We start from the raw sequence: 27,791 nt of genomic DNA on the forward strand, positions 1-27,791 counted from the left end.
TTTTATGTCAAATTCTGTCATTATCAATTTTATTTGTCGCTTGCGAATGGAGGCGTCCATTTAACCTGAACGACTGTTAGCGGTAAGGGTGGGACAGTGAATAAATTAGAAAATTAACCGAAAAAAAAGCCTTTTCAGACAGAAACAAACTAGGACAAACAACAACAGAGCAGAGCTGATACCTACGTCTAAAACATAACTCATTTTTGAGCGAAAACGTATCTATAATATTTTAACTAGGTTTGTAGCATGCGTTAGCTTGCACTGCAACATTTGGTTTAGTATATCCCGCTCTTGCAATAATATATAGGTAATTTCGGCGAACTATTTTGTTCTAACTGGCCATATTAGATAGCTGCCTTGCTTAGCCGTTGTCCAATTGTTTTATGACTAACTGATTGGCGAAATCGGCGGTGTCACCACTTTTTGGATCCTCCAGCATTACTTTGCAGGAGTAAAAGCTGAGCAAAGACGTTCTTCATATCTTCAAGAAGCTCTCGATGAATACTGTGATCCGGCCCAATTTTAGCCGTAAGTCATTTAAATAATTAGTCACGTTTTTAATATACACGCCTCAAAGGCATTCTAGCATAGAGTATGCTTTCATTAATTACATCATGTACGAAATAGTTCATTGAGTCGTTCAACATTTTTTGCCTGTCTGTACTATAGGCCTATTCACATTCAGTGTTGGCTTTCTTCTCGGACAAAATGGAATTTTGTGGTGGTTTATGGTGGCACAAGGTCGGTGAGAGACACCTGAAGATTGGGCATTATCAGATACAGTACATACATCCCTGGCTCTTCCTATCTAGCGAAGAAAACAACTAAATTGTATTTTCAACGAATGCGTTGCCATAGAGATATTATTTTACGTAAATTCACGCATACTGTCGTTAGAGATTCACAATATGATCTCTTCAAAAAGTTTGCTAGTTGTGATTGCCAGGAAAGTTCCCATAAAGAATTACGAAAAAGATGGCTCATTTACTGTGTGACATTGCACTTATTTATTATACCAATAAATTTCGATATTTACCATCTACAGTACGGTTAATTTATGTACACAACGAACTCTCTACGAAGCGTAAAGAAAACGAGTGCCTTTACGCCTTACTTATTTGCCTAACATTGTGTGTTATGGGGAGCAGCTTTAGATTATTGCCAGAGTTTACAAAAAAAAAAAAACTTCAAGAGCTTTGGTAGTTTGGTAGGCCTACCGAAGAAACGCGAGCTCTTGCAGATTTACATAAATCCTGTACCAAAGTGATATATTGAGGGCATTTAGTTAGCCCCTAGTTGAAATATAGTATTTCATAGAAAAGTCTGCTCATAATAATCAATGTTGGCTAAGCAATGTTTAGTTTGGCGAGAGTACCATATGGCAGATTTATAAGGCAGAGAAACACACGTTACATATCGTCGTGTTCGACAGCTAAAACATAATATATGATCTTGAAGAATTTTCGCATGCCTATTATATATATATAATACTTCGTGCATAAAAAAAACAAGCGATTATTACTATAAAAATAAGTTCTTCCTTCTAAGATAAGATATTAAACAATATAACAGCATAAGGGCGTCGAGAAGGTTAATGAACTAGGTTTCTGTGCGTGTAACAAAATGTGCTTAAGAAATATTCATCTTTGCCGTTATCGTTAGAATTGACTTGAATTATAAACCGCTGATTTAGCTAAAATTTATTGGCTTTAAAGAATATAATAAATGATTTACAACTAAATGGTAGGACTTCAAAGCAAAATCATTTTAGAAAATAGTATGCGTTGGCAAGCGGCGGTCTGAAAGCGTTCTTTTTATCTGTTCGTTCCTTTTACCAATTTTTTTTTATATTTCTCTTCCTAAAAGGTGAAAGTGCTTAATATGAGTCTCTCGGTAGACCAATCATGCACACCGTTACAAAATTATAGACCAAATATGTTTTTGGGCATCGCTGCTAACTTCTAAAAGCGGCGGCATTGTCGGCCCATCTAATCGATTTCTAATGAATCAATTGTGTGCAGACTGATCAAAAGGATTTATATAGATTGGAAGAAAAGTTTCCCTTTAGATTGACTGAATGGAGAAATAGGCATATATATATATATATATATATATATAACACACAAGAGTTTTCGCGACGCTTCAGACGCTGTGTTGTTTCTCCAATCGCTCAGGCGCCTCCGCTTGTAAGTCCCCGACATCTTCAGTACGTTCTCACGCACCTGGTTCATATAGCTCTTTTTTCAACCCTGTTGTCATCTTTTCTACTCGCCCAAATGGTCTCAAGACAGGGCATTTGCTGGCGACAGCCTGCAATGGATATAGTTTCAAACCTCTATTCATTATGAGCTTAACTGTAAATTGGCATATTTCGACTAATTTCAGAGGGCATACAGAGTTTTGAGGCGGGGTTGCTATGCCCTAATTACAATATATGTAATGAGACAAGCGCGGCAAGGCTTATAGACGGCTTCTCTCCAGAAGAAATGCCTCTGGATTTGAAAGTATCTTAAATAATTGATAAAACACTTTGCAAGAAAAGAAGTATGCACTCCCTTCACAGAAAAAAAAAGAGGTTGGAACCTATCACAGGTTAGATACAGGGAAAAATGGAAACCTCTCGCAGGCTAAACTGCATCGAAATGATCCTTCAGTACATTTAAAGATCCATACTAACCAATGGTGTCTATAAAGTGTTTGTATAATAGATGAATTGTTCCGAAGTAAAAACCCTCTCACAGTCTCCCCGCCATTATATTCTGCATTATAGGTCTAAGTCGCCCACAGGCTCCAGAAATGTTTATCATTAGCCTTGTATTCAAAAGAGTCGTTCCGTTATCAATTATTCACGAATCGAGTGTAATCAAACCAATCGTCTCGTTATAAGCAGCACACCATGCTAAGGCCTACCGCTCTGGTCCAACACTGTAAGCCGTGCAGACGACAAAGGGGCTCTGACAGGGGCACCGAACGCACCATCAAATGGTTCTGAGCGGCACCAACTCCCCTAGCCTTCGACACGATTTACCCTCCCTCCGTGTCTCTCTTTCAGTAGCTACGTTCACTACCCCTAGAAGGCCGCCTCGAATTCTTGTGTCATTGTCAGTGGTGTATTCGACGAAAGCGGTGTTCCTCAAGGGGGAGCGTGTAGGGGGAATAGCAGAACGGTCACTCTGGGTGCGTCTGATCGGCGGGTTCCATGTGCCTGTGACTCTATAGGCCGGCGCATGACTGCATCAAACGACTATTTCTGGTGTATATAATCAGTGGTTCATGAAGTTGGAGGTTTTGTCTCTGTGTGTCGTTGTGATATTACTAAGAAAGGTTGCCGACTAGAGGCTGCAGGCCTCGTTCTAACGTGTAAACAAAAAGTGTATTTTTGGGTTGTTTTAGGCAGCCCTATGAAGTATCAATGAAGAACCAATCAGCCAATCGCCCTTATGCCACCACCGAACCATCGGTCGAGCACTGCCTCTTCGACGGCACCGTCGATAAAGACCGCCATAGCTGTAAAGAGCGCGGTCAAATCGTTTGCCTCGACGGCTGCTGCAGCTAAAGCAAACGCCAACTTGTCAAACAGTCACAATAGCTACGCTAACGCTACGACGCACGGCTCGAACAACAAAGTTGGCCCGAAGAAGGACGCCGCTAATTTAAAGAAAACCGCGGAGGAAAAGATGTCAATGGAGAAATTACCAGCGCCTACAGTCGCCTACGGCATGCCACGCGACATCGTCGAGGAGATGCCTCGTTTGCCTTCATCTACGACATCAATCATGTCCTTAACTAAGGATGCGCCTGGTTCGAGATTTACTGTTAGTAACATCGGTAGACCTGTGCACCGCTCCGAGTATCTGAAGGTGCGTTTGGTTCATACTCACGGCTATTGGTAATCATCTTACTTATTCGGAACGCCACTTATTGTAGAATCACAGTCAGCATTTTCAACAGTCGCCAGGGGATAATATATAATTAACTATTATTCAAAGCTTTGAAAATTAGCTCAATCGTTCAACCACAAACAAATACATTGATCCTTAATTGCGCGTCGGTAAATAAATTACCGTTTCCGGGATTTACCTTGTACCAAAAGAAGGTTCCTCTGGCAACACAGTGTATCTCTTCAGAGCAACAGTTAATTATGGAGGTGATTTTGCTCGAAAATTTACCGGTCGCGTTTGACAAGCACGGCAATTTCCTTACTGCATTATTACTGAACTATTTGGGGCCTCCACTGAATTATTCTAGGTCTTTTTTGTTTTCTCAAGGTAAAACAAGCCAAAAGTATATTGCTTGTATGATGGCTTTGTTGTGTATAAATGAACGTATGGCGTCTAACTTATGGTTTCATTTTATAAGAAAGATTTCTCTACTCTGATATAAAACCGGGTAGGCTACAAGATCTTAATGTTAGAGACGCGTTATAGTCTAGGTTTGAACCTGGGCATAAACATACTTTTTTGTGCTGAGGGCCAATTGTCTAATAGGATGCGATACTGGACATCAAAACTCGAAACATGAAAAGCGTCAAAAGCGGCACTGTAGAAAATGGAGCTAACTATTATAATCCACATAAAATGTAAGTAAATTGTTAGTCATGAAGATTTTTGAAAAACACGTGTTGCATTTGGGAGACGGATTGCACTTGGAACACCATGAGATTTTCGAAAAGCATTGGCCATAAATGAGAATGAACGTATTTCTTAACGCTCACGAGTCCGTGCGCAACGGTATCACTGGATGCTATTTTTCAGGTTGGATAGACAACCACGGACTGGCTCCCATGCGCTTCCAGGTTCTTGTAATGAAGCCTTAAAAGTCCAATTGGTAAAGCCGTTTCATTGAATAGCGCACACTTATGTCTAGTACGACAATTGCGTGTTAGCAGTGGAATATGAACCATTATATCTGTAGAAGAACAAGGCAAGATTATATATAAAGCTAAAGCGGCGCTTATTTAGTATATATATATATATATATATATATATATATATATATATATATATATATATTGATTTAATAGATGAATAAAGAGGTTCGAGTAAAAATTATTATTTTTTTTTTGTTGATCGAAAAGTTGTGCATTCACATTTTTGCATAAGACTTTCTACAAGCTCCATTAAAAACTAACTACTAGTTATTACCAGAGAGCTAAATTACTTAAGTCTAATAAGATTTACTTCAAATTGGATACGTATGATTATTAAGATACATATTGAAATTAATAAAACGCCTTTATATAAATAAAATATATAAAACGCCAGAGTCCTATTAAGACGTACGGCAAGCCGTTATTCCCTTTTATTCGGTATCGTCCAGACGCCAAGTTGATAAACGAAATGCAGTTGCTGCTAAATGGCAGTTGTTAAATATTATCGTAAATAAAATTTAGTCTTCTGCTAAAATTTCTTGGCATGGCTACCTAGGTATATTACATTAGGTGGTCCAAATAGTGACCCTTGACCTACACTGACCCTTAATACCGGGTCCTAGAGATACAGGACATTTTCACAACTTATTCCATGTATGCATCTGCAGCATAGGACCAACAGAACCTTAAGAACTTCTAAATAGGTGAAGTACCACTCTAAGCTGTAGAAAATGCCACTTCATTATCGTGAATTTCGGAGGCATGCTATAATCACTAATTACTGCTCCGACTATTATATACGGTATCATCAGCGGCAATAACAATTTCTACAATAATGTTTAGATGTTTATTTTATCAAGAAAGAAAAGAAAGACGAGTTCTTCCTTCATGACCATGTCCTCATTTATACAGGGAAAAAAAAAAGATTTTTTGCACAATAACTCATTTTTTAATGTAATATATGTCGTTTTACAGCAGCTTTCGTAGTTTAGATCGTGTATCACCGCCCCATGGTTCGATCAAAATAAACATTCCTTTTGCACCCTCTAAAGGTACACTCTGGATAAAGACGCACTCTGGATAATCAATCATACACGAGGCTGCTATAAGCGCTTACGTTTACTTCATGAAAAGGCCTACGCGTAACGAGCAAAAAAAGTAATCTATCCATAAAATGAGCGTATGCGGAACCGAACATGCAACTAATGTCTGAATTATTATATATTCTATACAAAACTATAAGTTTTCTAAAGGTCAAGGTCGCCTATACAAACAAATTGTACGCCTCTGTACGCGCTTTGGGTACTTGCGCTGATGCTGTATACATTTCGGTTATTTACTTCTTTTTGCCCATTGTATACTTGTTTAAGACAGACGACTTGAGATGGTGCTTGCTGTTCATAATAATAATAATAATAATAGCTATTATCATTATTAAACTTTTCAGTATAATAAGCTTTATAGAAGTGTTTGACTGCGCTTAAACGAATTGGCTGGTATTTAAAAAGTACGCTATTATACCATTATGTTGTGATACTCCTGGTAATAATTGTTTCTTACTTAAAGTACTGACCGACCTGCTTATCATCACTCGCCAGGCGTCATACATAGAGCTGTTTAACATAAAATTCTTCACTAATTGGTCTCATGATCTTCGTTGTATTCAGAGTGAGCAGATATCTATTACTAAGATCAGTGTATCTTCTCTGTATCCTCGTATTGGATTAGCAGAGGTTATGTGATCAACGTAGGACCAGAACAAGTTGCATGAAACTTTAACTCCTATACTACGAACTTGTAGCCAGGTTACGATGATATATAGTTACATCGGCCTTTTTACGCCATCTGCTCAAACGCCAAAGCCACCTCTACCCCTAAAAAGTGTCCTTCGAAATACTGCATTAGCAGTTTGGCATATCTTGCCACGTTAGTTTAATTGATGAGGCAGCTGAAGATGCCAACTATCACAGGCTACTGCTGAATGCCGGGCTGTTCCCAACTTTAAATAGGCACCTTTGCCAAACGAATAGAGGTCAAACAGTAGCACGTTGTAGAGGCACTAAAGTACTGATCTAACGGCAATTAAAAGGTAAGTGTGCAACTTAAAACACTGTCTTTCCTGGAAGGGAATCAAGTCAAGAAAGGCTGATTCTTGTCCTAATCTTACCTCCATCTGTAAACATCAAGAACATGCCGTCTTGCTTGTTAGAAGGCTGAGAATTTACCTATGACCTCAGCCTTGTTCGCAACTTCATCTTTTGCTGTGACGAAGCCTCTCACGAACCTCTTTTTTTCTCACAGAGTTAGCGAGTCGGCCAAATCTGAAACAGGAAGCGATATAACTGACGATTCCATTGTCGCTTCTGCATCTAAACCTCCTTCTGTATAGGTCCGACTTAGTCTCACATACGTGCTGTCTCTGAAGTCATTTTGCTTGGAGATAATTTTGGCTTTCTTTTGTCGGGTAAGTTCGCAATGTGTACGAAACCCTTCATGAGTCTGAGGTTTACATTTTCTCTGAAGAATCAACAAACGATAAAAAGAAAGATGGCGCATAGTACTTCACATTGGAGTTCACACTTTGCAATGTCAGCTTGCTCGTTTCGGGCTTTGGCGGGGAACTGGGAAGTGAGCCCAGTCAAATTGTGGGTGCTCTCCTGGATCATCCTCGAATATCTCTTTTCAGATCAGAGCTGGTTTCATGGCTAAAAGTCACCCGTCGCTAAGAATCAGCTATGGTTAAAACTTGTGAAGTTTGACTTGAGATTTATAAGGCTACCTTTGGGTAAGCAGTTGTCAAAGAAGGACGTAGAAGCGTGTTGCTTTTGCCATAAGTGTTGGGGAATCATCTGCATACTAATAGGTGCTTTTAATGGTTTTACTTATTCTGGATCAAGTCAATTGACGTTTACGATAGTTTCGCCTTATCCCTAGTATATGAACTGCAACCACACTTACCCACCCTTCTAGATTTATATCAATCACCTTGATATTATTCACTGAAGGATGCTTATAATGGGCTAGAATTGAAACATCAACAATGGGCTCAACAGCTACACGCAATCACGCAAACGGCATTATTGGATCACAGGACAACAGGGTGAGCTCTTCTAGGCTCTAGCACTTAGTTTCGGAAAAAAAAAACTGGTGGTTGCTGTCTTATCATTTCGTATAGCATATTTTGACTAATATTATTGAACATCCTTCGGAAGTGCGGACAAAATAAATCTGTGAGTCATCGTCAGGTTCTTCGTAAAGGCTTTTGTTGCATAGACACATGGTTTGGCTCGTTTTAAAGCGCCACTCCAAGCAAAGTAGGTATAAGGAAGACTAAAGGTCTGGGTTCCGTCTTGTCCTTCTACCCCAATGTTTGTAGATAACCAGAGCTAGCAGATCGTCAGGCCATAAACACAGCAGCATTTGCAACTCCCGCTGATAGAACATTATGGTGTGAGTTAAATCTTTGCAAATCACGATGACGTTCCGCAAACGTCGCGTCGACAATGGACGGCACTTCTCGTTTGCGTGGGAAACACTAGCGTAAATGATCAAGAAATTCGTGGATATCGTGAGGTCGCGAACGGCTCGAACCGAACAAACAAATCACAATATCGTGTGTATAAATAATAAAAATAATAGTGTGTAAATAAATAATAGTAAAGAATAGTGTGAATGTAAGGAAGTTCTTTTCAGTGACTCGACCTATTGTTGAGCACCCTGTGATTCATTTCGTTATATTTTACAGTTATATCTATAGGGTAGAGTTATTATAGATTTAGGACTATCGTCAGTAGCGTCTTTTGTTTGCTAATTAGACGTCACAACATTAGAATAGCGATCTGTTCAATCATCTTTTATAAAGTTAATTTTTAACTGAAGAAAAAAAACTCAAGGGTGAGTGTCCAGGAATGAATTCACTCAAAAAAAAGACCACGCTGCACTGCGGCTTGTAAGGCGAAAATGTTATTTGGATTTTATTTTTTTTTTTGAAATTTTTGAAAATTGAATATTTGAAAATGATAACGTGACACACAGCAACAGTCTCTGACGGCATACCTAGGTCGATCTAGGCGGCCAATGCGCATCGCATTGCCATAGTAGCCACGAGCCTCCGACCATCGCGGCTTCAATTCCAACTTCGGTAATTGCTTATCATAATGCTTTATCGGTTTGTTGGAGAAAGCCTAGATAAGTCCAGTAAGACCCACGCCGGTTAGACCTATTTGTAGGAGCAACACTTGGATGCTATTCTGAAGAGATTGTTCTGAGGATTTGTTCACGCAGTAGCGATAGCTATAAACGTTAAAAATTAACTAAAGAAAGACATTAATTAATAAGACAGTACGTGACGAACCCTGTCGTGACATGTTACGACATATTTCTGTGAATCAAAATTAGGATATCGAAAGCAAAGAGTCTTCGGTTTCAGCAAGACAAAGACAACTTGCCGCACCGCGTGGGAAACTATCAGTTTGTTTGAAAACATGTTGCCATACGTCCTTCTTCAGCGGTGAGGTCGAACGGTGGCTCCAGTCCTACGGCTTATGTTGAGGACGGGACTCAGTGCATCCGCACTTTAAAGCAGGAGAAAATAATCGAACTTGAATAAAGATTATTGTTTGCTATTGAGACTCGATGAGGTGCTATAAGATTATAATCACATTGCTTCTGCGCAGGACCAGTTAGCTCCGACCTACTCCGAATGCCTGTGTACATTGAATACATAATTGCTAAATCATTATATTTGCAAACGAACCTCAGTCCTGCTCTTACGCAGGTCACATATCTATGCAAGTCGGTCTTTCCTAAAACCATCAACGGATTCACATTTATAAAAGAAGCTTGTGTAGGTGCCGCCTGCCACACCATGACATTATCGCGTTATAAAATTACTATGAGCCGCTTGATGCCTTAGTCCAGTAGTCCTGGTGATGTTACTTCAACCAAATCTCTACTACCCTACAAACCCTGTTGTCTCCGTGATCTAGATATGCCGGCGTTTCTAACAATTAGGTTCACAGTCATCGAACGAAGGCTCACAAAGAATAGTCAATCACAGTAGCAGAGACGTATGTAGGTACGTTACGTAAGTATTTGTAGGAGGAAAGTTGGGCTTATCGTACTACTAATCGACTATGTATTGAAGAACTGGCACATTTCTGGTACACCCTTGACGCCGTTCAACCCAGGCATAACGAGTTAAAAGCTGAAGCTTAAAAGTGATGTGCTTTCAATATAGCTATTGGTTTCTGCGAGATTTATAAACGGGCGGCGCTGCGATCATGACAATGCAGTTATTGTATCAATACGTAGCAGCTCCCTCTGTTGCTAGCAGACAACCAAAGTTGCTACTTCCGATTGTTGCCTGCAAATCAGAGTTTGTAGGTTGATATAGGCACTTATAAAAAAGTGAAGGTTACACGAGAGGAGCTTGGGAACGTCCTTGATTTATTCTTATGTGCTTGAACAAACAATCAACAATAGTTGTCGAAAACAAAAATACACACGACTAATTATTGTATTTATACGGAACGACTACGTTACATAGAACTAGACATCTGATTCCTATAGAAAATGCAGACACCGGAGCCGCCAATAATCCCATTAATCTATACTACAGACATTTACCGAATCTATTTTAATCTATCTAAAATATTGTTCAATAAAAATGACTGGTGTTTATCAAGATTATCATTGTTCTAGTGATGAAAGTTCCCGCTTTGATTCAACCCGTAACAAGCACTATTCTACGCGAGACTCGTATGTAAATGCATATGGCTAGAGTTTTTTTTTTTTTTTTTTTATAAAAAGAAACCACCTTACATATGTTGTTCACTATACGTAAAGGAGAAACCATAATTCAAACTATTTATCGTTATAACTCATCGTATTTACGTATCGATAACGCCGAAAAAGAAATCTAGTGACAATCCAAAGAATCGAATTATTTAGTTCTGATCATAATTATCGTTTATCAAGACTTCTTTTGAAAAAACATCAATCTTTTTTTTTTTTTTTGTATCAAAAAATAGATGAAAGTAATGAGGTTATTAGCTAGTCTTCGACCTAACGGAGAGTAATATGTATGAGTGTGTAGAAATATTCTAGATACCTCAAATGTAAATTTATTATGTTTTACACTTATACCTGAATCAGATGTAATGTTTCATTTGTTCAATAAGAGCAATTTTTGTCGGCAAGCTGTCGCTTTTCGAACCACGGCAAAAAAAAATAGATGGCTAATGATTTTCATTACACCATAGCGCCTATATATTATAATTGTGCTATTACGCTGCAATTACATGTGTTCGTTAAATACGAGGGAAGAGTAAACAATTTAATCAGATGTGTAAACGTTGCCGCAAGCGACATATTGCATCGATCCGGCTACGGTTCCGACTCTTCCCATTTAAATCATCTCCGGTAAACGTGCATTGCAACTATCGAAGCTAGCACCCTCATCCGTTAGCTTTATACGACCCTCGAGTGTAAGGATACTACTCCATTGTACTTGTTCACCGTTATTCTATGCGACTATCGGGACGTCATAAACAGCAGATTCAAGATATGTTTTGAAGACTAAAACCGTTAGTCTATTGAGTTTTTGCAAGACATGTTCTCATAAAAAGATCGTCATATTGCTTGGGTGCCTCGAACGCTCTAATATATACTTTATATATATATATATATATATGACAACAAAATAGGAACTTGGAGAACTAAGCTTCTGGTTGACACAATCCAGTAGTGACTGTTTTAGGTCCTACCAACGAAACATACTACACGATCCGTGTGAACAAAACGTAGATATAAAGTAAGACGCATTAATGCCGACACCAACGCGATTTGTTCATTCTACATTTCGTCCTTATATAGCAATAGTGACGGATATACCTACGACTTAATATATTATTAGTACATGTCATAACACTTGATCACATTAACCACGTATATATCCCAACCCAAACCCCAGGCCTGCAACGCCTGTCTGAGAGCAGGTCAAGGTTTGCCGTAGCTTGTCAAGGTTGTTTGACCATCCACAGCATTTTCGTACAATCCCTGGCCCCCATTCTATTTGCTTAAACCAAACCTCTTTTATCGGTCTTGCGTCTACGTGGCACTGCACCTTCTCCAACAGATCGCTTCTCTAAATGCAGATTTTTTTAAATGGGAACAGACGTTTGAGCACGCGCGTACTTGTTCAGGGACCGTCACATCATGCAACTACCATCTTGACTGGAGGATAAACATCGGGACCGATGCAAAAGTGCTTTAGCTAGTACCTGCTGTACGGTTTTCTGGATGCCGCAAAATTGGCCTCTCTTCCCTGAGAAACAGGTAATGGTTGTACCTTCAACCTGGGCTCGTGCAATCCCCAGTAATACAGTGTTCCCTTAAGCCTGGCGTAAACAGGAGCTCGCTGAGCTCTCATTCAATCTTGTCCAGACAAGGGCACTGGTATTCTCACCTTGGAAGCGACGCTGCAAACTACAGCAAATATAGAAGCTCTATATATAATGCACATTGGCTGATCCTGGCGACAGTTTGTATGTCTCGCCACATTTGGTAGACGAGGTAGAAACTTCGCAAAAGCCGTCAATTTAGATGGCGATGCTAAAAGCAGTTAGTTTACGGAATGCGGCATAATCCTTCGATTGCTTCTAAGAACGTCTTGAGTTCGAGGCGTTTTTGACGTGCTCTGACAGAAGAAGCCGTTTCTTCTAGGTGAACGTGTAGAGGTTTCCACTATCCTTTCGGAATAGCGCATAATATTCTCCCGCGTGAGGTGGTATTTCTTTGAGGTGAACGATCCTTGAATACATCCCTTGGTGCCCACAGCGTATTTGAATTGGTACTAAGTTTAATTTGGTAAAACTCCACGAGCAATCTCAAATGAACGCTTATGCGATCAATTTCCCGAGCGTCACGTAATAAAGAAATAATAGCTTCGACAAATTCTTCCACACTTTGCATCTTTGGTTCCCACACTTTGGTTACAGGTTTGCAACATGCTAGGATAGAGCTCGTTACTGACTCTTTTATTCATGTTTCTTTAATTTTTTTTAACGTTTATTGCTATCGCTATTATGTGAACAAATCCTCAAAATAACCTCTTCGGCATAGCATCCGAGTGTTGCTCCTACAAATAGGTCTAACCGGCCTGGGTCTTACTGGACTTGTCTGGGCTTTCTCCAATAAACCGATACAGCATTATGATAAGCAACTGCTAAAGTTGGAATTCAACTATGGCAATGCACCGAAAACGATGCGCATTAGTGACCCAAATCGACCTAGGTATGCCGTCACGGACTATTGCTGTGTGTTACGTTATCATAAAACCCAAACAACATTTTCGCCCCCACAAGCCGCACTGAACCGTGGTCTTTTTTTTTTTGAGCGAATTCGTCACCCCTGGGTTTTTCCTTCACAAGACTATACGGTTAAAAGTGAACCTTATAAATGGTTCACACCATACAAGAAATAGATGTAACTGAACAGATCGCTATTCTAGTGCTGTGACGTCTGGTTAGCGAACAACAGACGCTACTGACGATGGTCTTGGATCTACAATTGTTGAGTTAACATGTTCCCTATAGGTATAACTTTCGTTTTAAATGGGTCACAGGGTGCTCAACGATAGGTGGAGTCATTGAGCAGGGCATTGCCGCATTCACAGTACTCTTTGTTGTAGCGATACTGTGATTCGTTCGAGCCTTTGGCGACCTTACGATATCTACGAATACGTCAGTCCCTTCGCGTCCCCTAATCAATAAAAATCGTTCGAGCGTTTTCTTCATCAATGAAGGGTATTTCCGCGTCCTGGGCGATACCGTAATCAAATCTCTATCTTAATATCAAGTTCCTACAAGAAACAGATACTGTTGTAATATTTAGCGTTCAATTCTCGCAAATCGTAAACGCTGCCTTGTTTATCGCCCGACAGTCTAACTCTTTGCAGAAACAAAGGGAAAAAGGGGCAAAATCGGCCGACGACAATTCGTTCTGCAATATTATAGAGACTCATAGATTTAGATTTCGATACATATACAGTGACAAACCGTCTCGTATGAATTTGTTGGGAGGGCTAAACACGCTTGGCTCATTGTTTTCATTACTATACACTATGAAAAGAGAAATAAATTAAAATTCTCCCAAGTATAGACCCAGCGAACGTGGGCATAGTCTACTTTTGACATACGACGCAAACGCTCAGACGCCCTGTGCTCTCACTTCTACACGATTAATCACACATCTGATAGGGATCGTTCTACAACAGTCTTTGATACATGCAGATTAGCTGAATAGATTCAATTACCAAACAGTCTGTCTTATACTGACGTGTGTCAGAGCTAACTATGACAGATGATATTCAAATAACGCCTAACAAACATCCTTTGGCCGAGATTTACGATACGATACGATATATACTCAATGATCTCACCGAAAACGATAAGATCTTACTCGCTGTTAATCTCAGTCACTCTACGGAGCTGTGATTGACAATTTTTATGTGACGACACCCTAAGGCGCAGGTGAGAGACAATGACGTGCATCCCAACTCACTGTTGCAGCATTATAAACTTCGAACCCCTTCAGCGACACTGTTGATTTAGATGATAAGTTTGTCATGCGTAAATTTAGAGACGGTAAAATCAATGAATAAATAAAGTAAAATACACGTACCAGAAAAAAAAAATACGCTGTGTGCCGTGATATAGAAATGACGGCCATCGGCGTTATGTAGCGAGATGTATTAGGTAAGCTAGCTATTCTAAACCAAGGAATTATAGTATTAATGCTAGTAACTACTAGAAGAAATCAGCATCTTCCTTATAAGACAGGAAGTCTATTATTATAAGTTTAGCTAAGCTTATCTATAATTTTTCTTGGAATTAGTCATTACTCTTTGCGCACGACAAGGGAGCCCAGGATTTTTTTCAGTATTTCCATTTTGTTGTAGAAAATATTTGCTTTTGTCCACAAAGTCACACACAATTAGCTAGCATAAATGTTTATATTACTATTATAAGGTAACACTGTGGATAGAATACTCAAGTATATCGTACGTTAGAAAATAAACGATAACTGAAGTATTTGAGGGCAGAGTACATTCGTAGGATGCCTGTATCTAATGTTAATCGGATGACTTAGTCTCGAGAAAGGCGCCAGGCCAATACGTGTGCTATAACAAGAAAGTCGAGAAAGCATCGCGTCGATAATCTTAATCCTGTATCAACGGGTTCAAAGAACGGTTGGCGAGCAGTGATTTTCCTTTCTTCAGCATACTGCAATTGTCCTGAATGTACACTAGGCGCTGCTGGTACCTAAGTCGTTCGACCGCTTTTGGGTTGGTAATGCCTTATATGTTTGGCGGTCTTTTCGAAGCCCTTACAGCCTGTGGAGTATATCGTTTGCGAAGTATGTTTGGGAGCAGAGTCGTGCAATAAGCGGGCTCTTAGAAAAAGAAATAGCCATTTGCGTCGGATGAGTCGGTTGTCGGAATATTTTTTCTAAACTAAATCAAATAATAGTTATGAGTTTTTTTTTTTTTTTTTTTTTCTCTCTCTTTAAAGCCAGCGCCCTGACCTTCGTTGCGATCCGATGAAATGATTGGGAACATCTACTTTAACTGAATGCTGCACGTAATTTTAGTGGTCACTCTTTACATAGGAAAAAAATCTAAGAAATGGATAACGATACACTTGAGATTCTACAGTGTATGAACCAGTTATGGATAGGAAGAACGTTTGTGGCAGGCGTAAAAGCTGGATAGTTGTCAAAAAAAAAAGTGCTGGTCTTCGCAATATGGTTTTTATAAATTTTGGGAACGACGTACCCAACTAGGAATACGTGTGGTGGATAGGATGATCCATTTTTAAATTATAGGCAGTCAAAGACTTGTCTAGCATATTTGTTAGCTAATGGAGGAGACAGCGGCCAGTTCGCGTACACCGACTATAACGATACCGGCCAAATTAAAATAATAGAATAGAGAAGTTGCCAGTGTATTCCCAGCGTTACGCCGTAAGGTAGTCACTTCAGATATCGGAGGATTCCGTATTAAAAAAAAAATAACAATAAAAAATATATCTGCTCCATATTTAAATTTCCCAATAGGCCTCATGCATGAATTACAGGAATTGGCACAATTCAATGGTGCGTCATGAAATCATGACTGTAATTAGGGACCGCAATGTTCAATGATGACTTCGGTCCCCGTATCGTTGAGTATTTTGCATATAATCCAATGGAATAACAACTATTACTGTCCGAAGCAGTTAAATGCGGACACATAAATTAGCATTAGCTGACTAAGGTCATTATCCAAATATAAGAATAATGTAGTTGCAAGGACACTGGAGCCTATGACACAAAAGCTTTCGTTTTCCTTTCACATACTAATACACCGCTGTTCAGTGTTCGTATCGGACCAATTTAGATCAGGCAAACGATGCAAAACGCGTTGTAAATAGCGCTAGGCCACTCTGGATTTAACTGCAAGAACTCAGCTACGCGAACAGAACAGAACATAAGCAGCAAGCATCATTTTAGGAAGCGGCTTGTGCTTGCTGAATAGATAACTTCAGTAGATCTGAACTACGGATATGGACGGTCCGCTAGGATTCTGCCGCATTTATAAGCTGGTCATTTACATAGATACCCGATTCCCGTCAGCATTGGCAACACGACAGAGTGGCCCGATAGCGTAACAAAATATAGAAACCGAACTAACTTTTTTTACAATTTAAAAACAGTTAAGCTTGCTATCTGTTTCGATATCGATGAACCGCGTTTTGGTCAATTGTTTCGGGTTAATCATTGTTATGCTAGAAATACAAAGCTGCAAATATGCAAACAGTTGAGTCTGCCAGCCCCATTCTAGTTTCCTTACTCCGCATTAAGAAAACGTTTTAACGCCAGCTTTAACCTGACAAAATAAATTTTCTCATCAAATAAGGGATAATTAGAATACAGAAATACGTTACGAAAAAAAAAAAAAAACAAAAAAAAAACAAAAAGCAAATACTTAACTGCTGAAAGTTACAGCTACGCTCAAACGAAGTACCAAAGGTTACAACTTTACAACAGTACCCTCCTCGTGTGGGTTCGCGGCCTAAATAAATCTAACACGCTTATATCATAGGCAAATATTAAGTAAACACCTTGGTGATCGTCATTGTTCTCAGTGCTCGCTCCCTATCGGCTTCACGTACTTTTGCTGTCTGCTTACTTCCGTATCTACCGTTCAAAGGTGTTTTTGTTTATGTCTAGGTCCGTTATTACTTAAGCGTAGAGCGAACTGAATTTTACGTCTAGTTTACACTCCAAAGCTGGAAGTTTCGAATGAAAAAAGCCTATTCATAGTATCCATTTTGTTTTTCTTCTGCTAAGCTCAAACGCTGCTGGGGCAGACTCCAACGAATAGTTATGCCATATACGATGAGGGCACTCTAACTGAGGAAGCTGTTCGAAGGGGTTGGCTAAGCTCATATATATGTAGCCTTAAACTTGGAGGATATACCTCACTTCGGCCGACAATACAACAACAAAGTCAGAATGCATCTCGGATGGCAAGCAGTTTGTCAGCTAGCCGAAAAAATAAGCTGAGAATAGCAGATTACCGTACGGCTTCTTAAGTTTGTGGCTTTTTAGCGCAAAATTCGGGAGTTTGGGTGTATTATAAATTGCGTGAAGCGCGAAACGCAGATTCTCATTGATTTTCAACATTTCGCGTGGCATTGAGCAATGGGCAGTCATCTCGAAAGGAAATTCTAACGGGCGATGGGAAGCGAGGCATCCATGTCGATACGATTGGTGGCTTCGGGGGATATGCCTAAGCCGTGAGCTAAGTCAAACCTTGCTGCGTTTAATAGGACTAGCGGAATCTTATGCACCAAGAAATGCTCGCAAAGAGAACAGTCAAAAGGGCCGCTTGTACACGGTCCGGTACCATTGACTGAATGAAGTTATTCAGTAGAAACAGCTTGATAGTCGGAGAAGAATCATCTTGCTCCATGGCTCAAGCAGACCACACACGGCAAAGGCTATAAAAGCAAGCGCATGATTTTTTCTGCACCCATCATGTTCTTTAGAGCTAGGGACTACCTCTTACTACTCTGAAAAAAAAAGTGATAAGCGTACATTTGACAACGAAGAAGATCTCGGAACTTGACTGGACTAATCCCTCAATACCAGGCCGGACGATAATGATCAAATAAATTGATTGAGGAGAGATGGAAACGAGGCTGGAGAATGATAGCTGAACACATACAGATTAGTTAGCTGCTAGAATTGAAATTAAGTAGTACCCTTTTCATTCAATAAATGCTTATTACTTCTATTCCGACTTAATAATCTACTACGTATCATCACATAGTAAACATCTACATTTTTTATATACCAGCACTAATAGCATTCGATATGAAAATACCTAAGTAGATAGGAGCAATAACATGAAATGTTTTTTTTTTTTTTTCGTTATTTGGGAACTAAATTTCAGTGATATATGGAAAATATATTCTCCCATACTTTTTACCTTGTGCAATACGCCACATGGAACCTGGCAGGGTAGAAGTGTATAGATGTTAATTGTCGGTGCCTGCGTATTAAACTCACGGATACCTGGAATAGATATCTCGTCTTGCGCTGGGAGCCATTTATTGACTACGGTATTACTTATTTACTTGGCGATGCTATGTATATCTTGTACGCATGTATGAATGTATACTTTGTCTGAGAATTTTCGGCAGCTCAAGTTGTTCCCCTATTCATAAGTGTGATGGGCTATGTGGATACTAGTTCTACATAAGATCCTTAAAGAAAATGTGAGGCTTGGAAAGTTACCTGAAAACTCAAATGCGGTATCATAAATATATAGATTAGCTAGCATAGTAAAAATGTTTGTAGGCAAAATCGGTGTCCGCTTGATTCGACTGTACAGCGAAAGTTATAAATGAACCTTTAGTTGTTTTTTTAGCTATGCTGCGTTCATTATGCAGGGATAACAAAAAATAACAATGAGTGGCCTGAAAGAGGACGAACGACAAGCGATGCGCTCCTTTTCGAAAGCAGGTCATGTGTCTCGCATCGATGAAGCTGGCAAACCGAAGGGAAGGGAAGCTGCTGTCACAGAGTTGACTTTACTCAGCGGTGGCAGACCGAAGAGGCCTATCTCCCATGCACGCTTAAATATTTAGTGTCCTTTATGTCTACCCAGCACTTTTCATTGCGCTATACATTATTGATTTCATGAGACTGTTCCCTAGATGGCCATTAAAAATTGACATACAACTGATCTTGTTTGTCTAGCTAGTCTATTTTGATCATAATTTTTCGTTCGTATTACGCCCTTACTTCGCCCATGGGCAAGTCAGATATCATATACGATTTAAAAGCTTACTTTACATTTTTTCTGTCATCTCTTTATTCAGGTAATGTTTTTTTTTTTTTTTTTTTTTACTTTGGAATCTAAGGATACGTACAATGGCTAAAAATTGGGGTCATCTACCCCTGCTAATGTTATAATTTGCCAAAGAAACATAGGAAACTTGCTCCATATAAGTTGTCGCTTCTAGTTGCGCTGGGCACGGGTATCACCGTGTTGGCATCCGGCAATACCCAATAATAGCTGGGGCGATAACTATGCAAATATCATCAGCCAATTTTGTCAGATCTCTGAGGTTCTGAAAAACAAAGCTATTCCACTAATCAGGCAAGCACTAGTGGTGTAGACGATATACACGAAAGATGACGAGTACGATTTAAGGAATTATCAGATTGTTAAGGAAGACGGACAATTGCTACTGATAGCAATTGGCTGAGCACGTGCGGAAGACGCGTGATAGCGACGACACTGAAACCTTTCGATTCTCGTAGCTGGATCAAAAGCGTCCCAAGAGTAAAAAGCTGTGAGACAATCTCAGCCAAGAATCAGTCAAAAGTGGAGAAGCTAAAAGATATCTGGTAATAATTATTCTTCTTCTTATGACTTCTACATTTCTATAAAATAAGTTGATATATAGAACGTATACTAAAGCTGGGGTGAATTGCATGATCAATATCATGGTATACCGTCCATACACATTGCGTAACGAACAGTTCAGTCAACTTGATAGATGTTGTATAACTGAGTGTGTGTCTGTGTTAGCAAAATGTAGGTAACTTGTCTTTACTCCAAACTAAAGTGGGAACAAACCACTCTTAGGGAAACGAATATAATAAAATTAACTAGATAGTAGTTATCACTTAGTCCTAAATAATCTACGTTGATAAATACGGAAGAAAACAATTGGACTTCTTGAAGGGTAATAGACTTGAGCAGACTAGTATTGTCATTTAAACTAACATGTTCCAGACACAAGATCAGGACGTGCGATATTGTATTTTTGCTTCCACGGTTGTCATTTACGTCTTTCCGGAAATACTACGTCATTCTCTTGGATAAGCGTTACAGATATGTCATCGTATGCAGTATCTAGATCCGGAACGATGTCTAAATGAACAAGCGACATTTACATGGCTACCCTACATTGTACCTATCCCAATTGTCCTAACAAGCGTATTTTTCAAATCTATAACACATTTTTGGCTCTAAATTATGGAAGATACAGCAGGTTGAAGTTAGCTAATGAGCAGTGTGTGGTAGCGTGTGCATTGTTGATAATAAGTTTAAATCTGAGAGAAATAAAAAACGGAACATCTGTGTAACGATAAAAAGTTAATTTTTCAAGCATTACCATTTCGCGGACAATTCCAACTTAAGCAGCGTAAGACGTGTGCGTTTGTACCAGGTCCAGCTGAATTTAATCATACGCGGATTGGTGCAAGTACTCGATGGCATATAGGTCGTGAATATGGGATACTCATTTTGCAAGTATTTGAATCAGTCCGTTGTTGGATTGTTTAATTTCTGAATAAGTTATCGTTCAGCTGACCTAGACTCGTTCTTTCTTACCACAACCAAACTGTATGTTGTAGTTAGTTGATCTATAGGACAAGAACTCGAATTAACCGTCCAGTAAAGTTTTGGCAAGTTACTGATAATCATTATGCCTATAAGATCTTCTTCTTCGAACATCTATAGTAAAACTATACACAATCCCGGTGTCTTAATAATGTCGGTAAAACTCCGGTTTTCAAGGGTATTATTAACAGCTATTCAACTACGCTAAGATCTACATTCTATATATTTAGATTTATATGATGAGTTTAGAACTTTTCATGGGTTTGGGCGTTCCTATACAGTGCGTCCAATCTGCGATTATATTCTATACCCATAACATTTGAAAGTACCTGCAGGGCCGCAGAAGCCGATCACTGCTCTCATAAGAGGCAATAGGACAACAGCGAATCATATATTAAACCTGGACTAGGTCGAGCTTTTGGTCGGACACAACGTTCTCGGCGAGACAGTTGAAATACTAATACGCCCACCTCTCACATGATCTGTCCTCACTATGCTATGAGTTACTCACTATATTTAAACATGATGATTCATCATAGGCCGTAGCGCGACAATACAGTTAATATGATTTTGCAATCTGACTACGACTAGACGCCGTGTCTATGGGTATTAAAATGCGTTATCGGAAGAAACAATTCAAAGATGGATCTGCAAAAAATTTCAGATTAAAAAAAAATCCAATAGGAAAAATGTTTTTTGTAGTGGGAAAGCAATTATGGAAAAAGTCGGTGAAATTATTGCGAAAGTTGAGCAGGCGGTGAGCCAACGCGGAAGTAGTCACCATATCGTTAGAGAATTACCGAGCAAATAGTTTTGAGCCAGTCGAGGAAGATAATTTAAAGAAATCTTGATGCAAAAAAAAAATGTACTCCGAAAGAAGCACAACTAAATCGAGCTATCTATTATAAAACGACTGATCACGAGCGATGAAAAAAAGTATCATATACGACATGTAAATTAATACAATCTGTGGCAAAGTTCTAGCTGAAGCCAGAGATTCACTGTGTTTCATGGGATTGGAAAGGAACAATGCATGATGAGATGTTAGTGCCTGAGAGAAAATTGTGTTGGATATCTATTTTCAACAACTAATAGGATTACAAGCCGTCGCGAGAGTTTTGACGCATGCGGATTTACCGTTGGACTACCTGTTTTGTACCTATTTAGTTTTGTCGAAAATGTCTGCTTTATTTTTGGTTAACATCGCTCAATACTTTTTCGACAACGCTAATATATATATATATATATATATTAGATTTAGCTTAAAACGCAAGATAGTAAACTAATTTTGTGAACTCTTTATAGAAGCGTGTTTTATGTTTTAAGCTATAGTATAGCTTGACGCGTCGCTATTTGAACGATAACTTAAATATTCCACCGCTGCACAGGTCTGGGCTATGTAAGTTGAAGCCTCCAAAAGACATCAGATTGAAATTCGCACAAAATCTTTCTATTTTAAGAGAATCATGAAAACATTTTAGTATGTAAGAGTAATGCATGATTTTTCATCCTAAATCACAATATGATGCCCAAATGGTCAGTGTGAAAGCAAGCATTCCTACGGCTTCGACTTTGAACTGAGCATTTGCCACCTATTGTTTTAGCTTGATAATTTTACTACGGCAAATAACTATTTTCGCGTACATTTAACCTGAGCGTTAGCTAGTATCGATAAACTTTGAGATCGGTCGGCTCCACAGCTCTCAACATATCGATACTTTCTTTTAGAGCGGGTTTTTAACAAGACTTACTGGCAAGTTGAGAAAGTGCTTTCCAGCATTTTCTAAAATAACGGCTCTTTAGCAGACGACGCACCGAATCCGATCTTAATACGCCAAATTGATTCCGTCGTTGCAGGTCTAAAATGAATCGCATACTCGTAAACCACTCGAATTGTCATGTATTCCATGGCTTGCTACAACGTACCTGCTAAAAAAACCACGCGGCAATATTCGAATAAATGCTTCCAGCTTCCGAAGAGCTCTAGAAAATGAAAAAAATACCGTCAAATACCAAATAGCAAACATTGGTCTCTGGCATACTATTATGAGCGTTTTGATATTAGCCAATTTGAAGTCATCTTACGAGTAGAATACCTTGTAAACTATTCACTATTAGCCGAAAAAATGGCGACTCTTTATCCTAAGCCTTTAAAGTATCTTTAGACAGTAATGGATTTAGAAGCAAACATATCGTTTCCTGCTGAAAATGATGCGACCGAGACCCTGTCTCGCTTCCTGAAGGAGAGGGCATAAATTGTACACATTGACGATCGATAAAAATACTGGACAAAGAGATCCTAAGCAATAATCGTTCGCTACTGGTACAGTTTCTTTATTTCAAGAACGAAAATTGATGATTGCAGATTGATGCAGAGAAGGTGATTATATGTCAGAGTCCCAAACAGATTGTAAAGGTTATGATAGTTTTTGAGCAAAATAGGACATGTCTAGTGTTTTCTCTGCTAAATATCAGGGCATTTATGACGACATGTCGCCAGTAAAGGAAATGGTCAATACTGCCAGATAGCTCCATTTCCTAAAAGGCTTCATGGACGTTTGGCGTGGCAATCAACAGCGCACAATACGCTTTAATTACGGATCGGATAGAGGAAAATAGATTTGAACCATGGCTTCCGCCCTCTTGTTTTTCAGATCGAAGTCCGATTTGTGATTCCGATTGTTTTCATACTTTAAAGAGCGCCATAGCTACAGAACGTACCAAAGCGCCGAGTCGTTCAAAGAAGCTCTCTCTCTAACTACATTATATATGGTAATGCAACTACACAACGTCTGCTATTTTTCTAAAGTTTTCAGTTATTTTCATTGTGTATACAAACCTTCAAAATTATTTTTTTGATATAGCATCAAGGATGCTACCGCACTAGGCCTAGCCAGGGTGGATCTTGCCACACTGTGGGGTTTTCTAATGGATCTATGAAGCAGCACGGTAACTATACGGCACAATGGACATTTGTCAACGCTGAAATTTGCGCCAGTGATGGTCCCACATTTATGACCCCCATGACGCCGAGTAGTCGCACAGACCCTCTGCAGCTGTCGAGAAATTTCTGAAGTGCTGGCTGAACAGCAAGGGGGAGTGCATGTGACATATTGTCGTCCCACCTTATAGATATAACACTTAATCACGCATTGTTATTTAATATGTTAAACGTTGCTCCTTACTAATGTGTTAAAACTAGGAGAATCGAAAAATCTACTTCCTATTTAATACACGTAACCTTCTATGCGGACCTCGGCAATGTGATGTCAACGGCTGACACGTCTATGTCGTGCCGATAATAGCCAGGCTGAAGTTTGAAGGCTTGTATGACTCTTGTGATGCGTGCCCGTTATTTGTATGACTAGTAATACGTAATGCAAGTAAGCTGATGATAGTCGTTTCGAGACGGAGAGATAACACGTTCGAGCGCGTCTCAGAGGAGGCCGTACGTGACTCGGTCTACCCCTATCGTACATCCTTATTCTACTGCAATGAAATGGATTAATTGGGACTAGTTGAACAAAAGCGTTCGCGCGAAATTTTAGTTAAATTATAGTAGCCCGAATCGCAATTTAATCTCTTGTAAACACAAACAGTAATTTGAAAGTCACAACCCTTTTTATATAGCGAGGCATTTTGTTGCATTAATGTGCTGTCCTTCACCATTTACCAGATTAAAAAATCCCGCCATTTTTCAATTTGATTTGCTTTATTGTGTCGAAAATTCTTGAAAAATAACCCTTAAATACTATGTTTAGGTTGACTTTTTAATGACTGCATTTATAAATTCAATCCTATTCAAATCAGAAGACAATTCTAATATTTCAATTTTTTTTTTTTTTAGCTTACGCTGGAAGAACTCATCGCTGAGCCGGATCAGTATAAAACAGTACCGCAGGTATGGTCTCTCGCGACGAAAGTCTTTGGCGTGACGAAGGACATCACTTATAAAGTAAGTCTAATAAATGTATAGTGGCTAAATAAAGAATTAGCCAAAATAGACACCGAAAGAAACTCTGCTGTGCTGCTATGCTAGAATATGCAAGTTCAACCGAAGACAGAGAGAGATCTATCTGCTCTTGCAAAGTACAAATATGGGACCGGGCGAATCTGATATAATCTATCAGTCGTCAGTTATATAATGCGACGGTATCACACAAGTTCAAGTATTTCTGTTTTTTAACTACGTGGACGCCTTCGTTTTCCCAACCGCGTCAATACGTATAGCTATTGAATCATTTAAACATGTTGAATGTTGTTACTTCATTTACAAAAAAATCCTAAATTGAAGATTAGTTTAACTGTTGGGTGTGAATGAATATAGGACTTGTACACGCGGAGTAATATGAAATAACCCGATGAATGTCACATAGGCCAATCTAAAATTGGGTAGCCTTTACGCATCAGACATATACTGTGTATCTACCTATTTTATATCGCATTTAGTTTATGAGCTGAGCATCCTAAGCTCTGTTTGGTAGAACTACGCTTTCGTACGTTGTAAGCGGTTCTTTCTGTTAAAAAGCAGCGCCTCCCAACTTTTGTCATGGTGTTTGAAAATAATCCTTTTTCCCTCCAAGGAAATTCAGGTCTATTAAGAGGGCAATAAACAATAAAGGGGCGAAAATGTTCTTGATAATCTAGGTATTTGTGTGTTTACCTAGTAGACGAAAAAGACTAAGGTTCCTCTTTAGGTCTTTATTTCAGTAATACGCCTCTAGCCGCTGAAAGGCCATGATACTGTCCTTTCGTTCTCTTGTTAATTACATATTGTTTATTTAATGATGGGTTAGGCCTTGACAGCACTATGCGCGCTTCCTGTGGCGTTATTGGCAGGACTTATATTCGCAATCCTGTCTTGTCTTCATATTTGGCTGCTACATCCATGCCTCCGACAGGTAGGTGTTAGCGAACATGGCGGGCAATTGCTCCGCCTCAGATAAACTCGCGGGCGGTCTCACAAGCATGTTTGCTCAGCAAAACACTTTTACCCCATTTAGAGTGGTAAAAGCCGTCATGTTTTAGCCGAAAGCTTATGTCACCGTGTAAGCAATAATATGCGATTTGTAATATTCGGTTTCCACCGCCTGGTGTTCTACACACATGACCGAAATCTAGTTCGTTTAATTCAAGCACAAAATTATTGAGATAAGATGTATTATTTTAGCTTTTACAAAGACGACCAAGCCTATATTTCTTAAATAAACAAATCGATGTGGCGTTGAAAGCGGTCTATACTTTCATGACGACTGCCATGTCAAAGCTTCCTTAGAGAGACTATTATGGCAATAAGTTTTTAACGCTACGTTTTATCGTTGTATTTGCAGTTTCGTATCAACATGTTTGCCATACGTCAGAGTCTTCGGATAATTCTTGATTCTGTTGTGGGACCCTGCATCTCTGAACTAGGGCTTATCTTCTCGCGTATGAGTATAGAGCACAAGAACTATCAAGAAATTCACAGAATATAGTAATGACAGAACGATTCTATGCTAGCACCAAATCTTGCTGGTTCGCCAAATACTGGCGTTCCGATCAGCGCACAATGGGTTCAAATGAAACGACCCAAAGAATAAATCCTCGTTATCAGAATGATGCGTTATGATCTGCAACTGCTCATCCGACGGAAGTTCTGAGCGACATTTAAAGAATGAATCTTGTGCTCGACCAGGGAACACACTCACACAATGTATGTACCATATACACAACTACCGAATGTAATGAGGTATATTAAGTTTGGAAACGTGGAGATATATTTACGAAATGAGAAAATACATTTTAAAAAATAAATTGTGTTGAAAGGAATTAACGAGACTATATATTTGAAGGAGCTAGATAGCGACAGGCTGCAGGCTACCCCAATTGGTCTGTTTCGAATTTCGTGGCACCTGTATATATAGTAATCACATCCTTAAAATATATGGATCATAACATGAATAAATGACCATGCTGCTTCACTTAGTACGTGTTATTAAGTCGTGATCCGTGGTAGTCGCATCGCCGGCGACGCTGGTAAACATCGAGCTGCTCAGAGTATGAACCGAAAGCCAAATTAAACATTGTTTTTTACCTTATGATGAATATACCTATAAAAAGTTAGCTAAGATCGGTATGAAGATGTTTGTTATTATTTGAGAAGCGGCAAATGCAAATCTGCTTAATACAGTAACAATATGAATAGCATTTTTATGTATATACACTGTATATTGGCTATGTTCTAGGTACACTTGGTTACTTTTACCATATCAAACATAAATCTTACAACGCGATTAATCTTCTACGACTTTCCGCAAACATCTCATTGAATCTAAGACAAATAGAATGTTTGTATTAATTAGCTTCCTCTGAAAAACAGGTTCTAAATATATTGTTTAGAACAGTCCGGTGTCCATGAGAAAAAAATATTTCCTTGTGATTGGACCCACTCATCCATGTAGGCCTTTCATAAATCTGACACTATCTGATTTCATTTGTTTGCCTTGATACACCAGTTATACCATACTTTTTAAACCTTCATGTTACTCCGCACTTTGCCTCCTTTTTTTTTTTTTTTTTATATTAAACTTTCCTTTATAGTATATGATAAATTTAGGTTTACAGTTTTTCAGATTAAATGTTTTTTAGAATTGTCAAGTTCAGCCGTTCATCTGTCCGACAATGGAATTACAAAATCGAAAAACTGGCAATTTTTTTCTATTTTTGGCCTTATTTTTTTATTAGTGTTACCGGTGACGCATGAAAGCCCGTTGCAAGGACGGGTGATGCGTATGCTGTATGGCTTCGAGCTATTACATACGAAAATGTATACATGCTTTGAATACTATAAATTCAATTTTTATTTACGTTTGAATGATTACAATTTCAGTCTTTATCTAAAAATAATTCATATTTATATAGGAAAATAATCCATATAGAATCTACAACTCTTTTTCCTATCCTAGTTGTTCAAAA

General features: G+C 39.0%; 1 protein-coding gene across 3 annotated transcripts in view; it reads left to right on the forward strand.

Annotated features, from left to right (window-relative positions):
• The first annotated feature begins 3,091 nt into the window (after window positions 1-3,091).
• LOC111246298 (uncharacterized) overlaps window positions 3,092-27,791 on the forward strand; it is a 28,867-nt gene continuing 4,167 nt past the window's right edge. The window contains exons 1-4 of one of the 3 annotated variants that reach the window (XR_002671625.2): window positions 3,092-3,863; window positions 24,685-24,792; window positions 25,634-25,738; window positions 26,168-26,529. Coding sequence is in view for 2 of the 3 variants with exons in the window: in XM_022795651.2 (XP_022651386.1) it covers window positions 3,444-3,863; window positions 24,685-24,792; window positions 25,634-25,738; window positions 26,168-26,311 (777 nt within the window). In the remaining variant the exon portion in view is untranslated. Of the gene's footprint in view, window positions 3,864-24,684; window positions 24,793-25,633; window positions 25,739-26,167; window positions 26,798-27,791 lie in introns of those variants that run through there. The other 2 variants (XM_022795651.2, XM_022795652.2) reach the window with 2 other exon arrangements.

Source organism: Varroa destructor, unplaced genomic scaffold, assembly GCF_002443255.2.
Source record: "Varroa destructor unplaced genomic scaffold, Vdes_3.0 BEIS01000003.1, whole genome shotgun sequence".
Taxonomy (NCBI): domain Eukaryota; kingdom Metazoa; phylum Arthropoda; class Arachnida; order Mesostigmata; family Varroidae; genus Varroa; species Varroa destructor.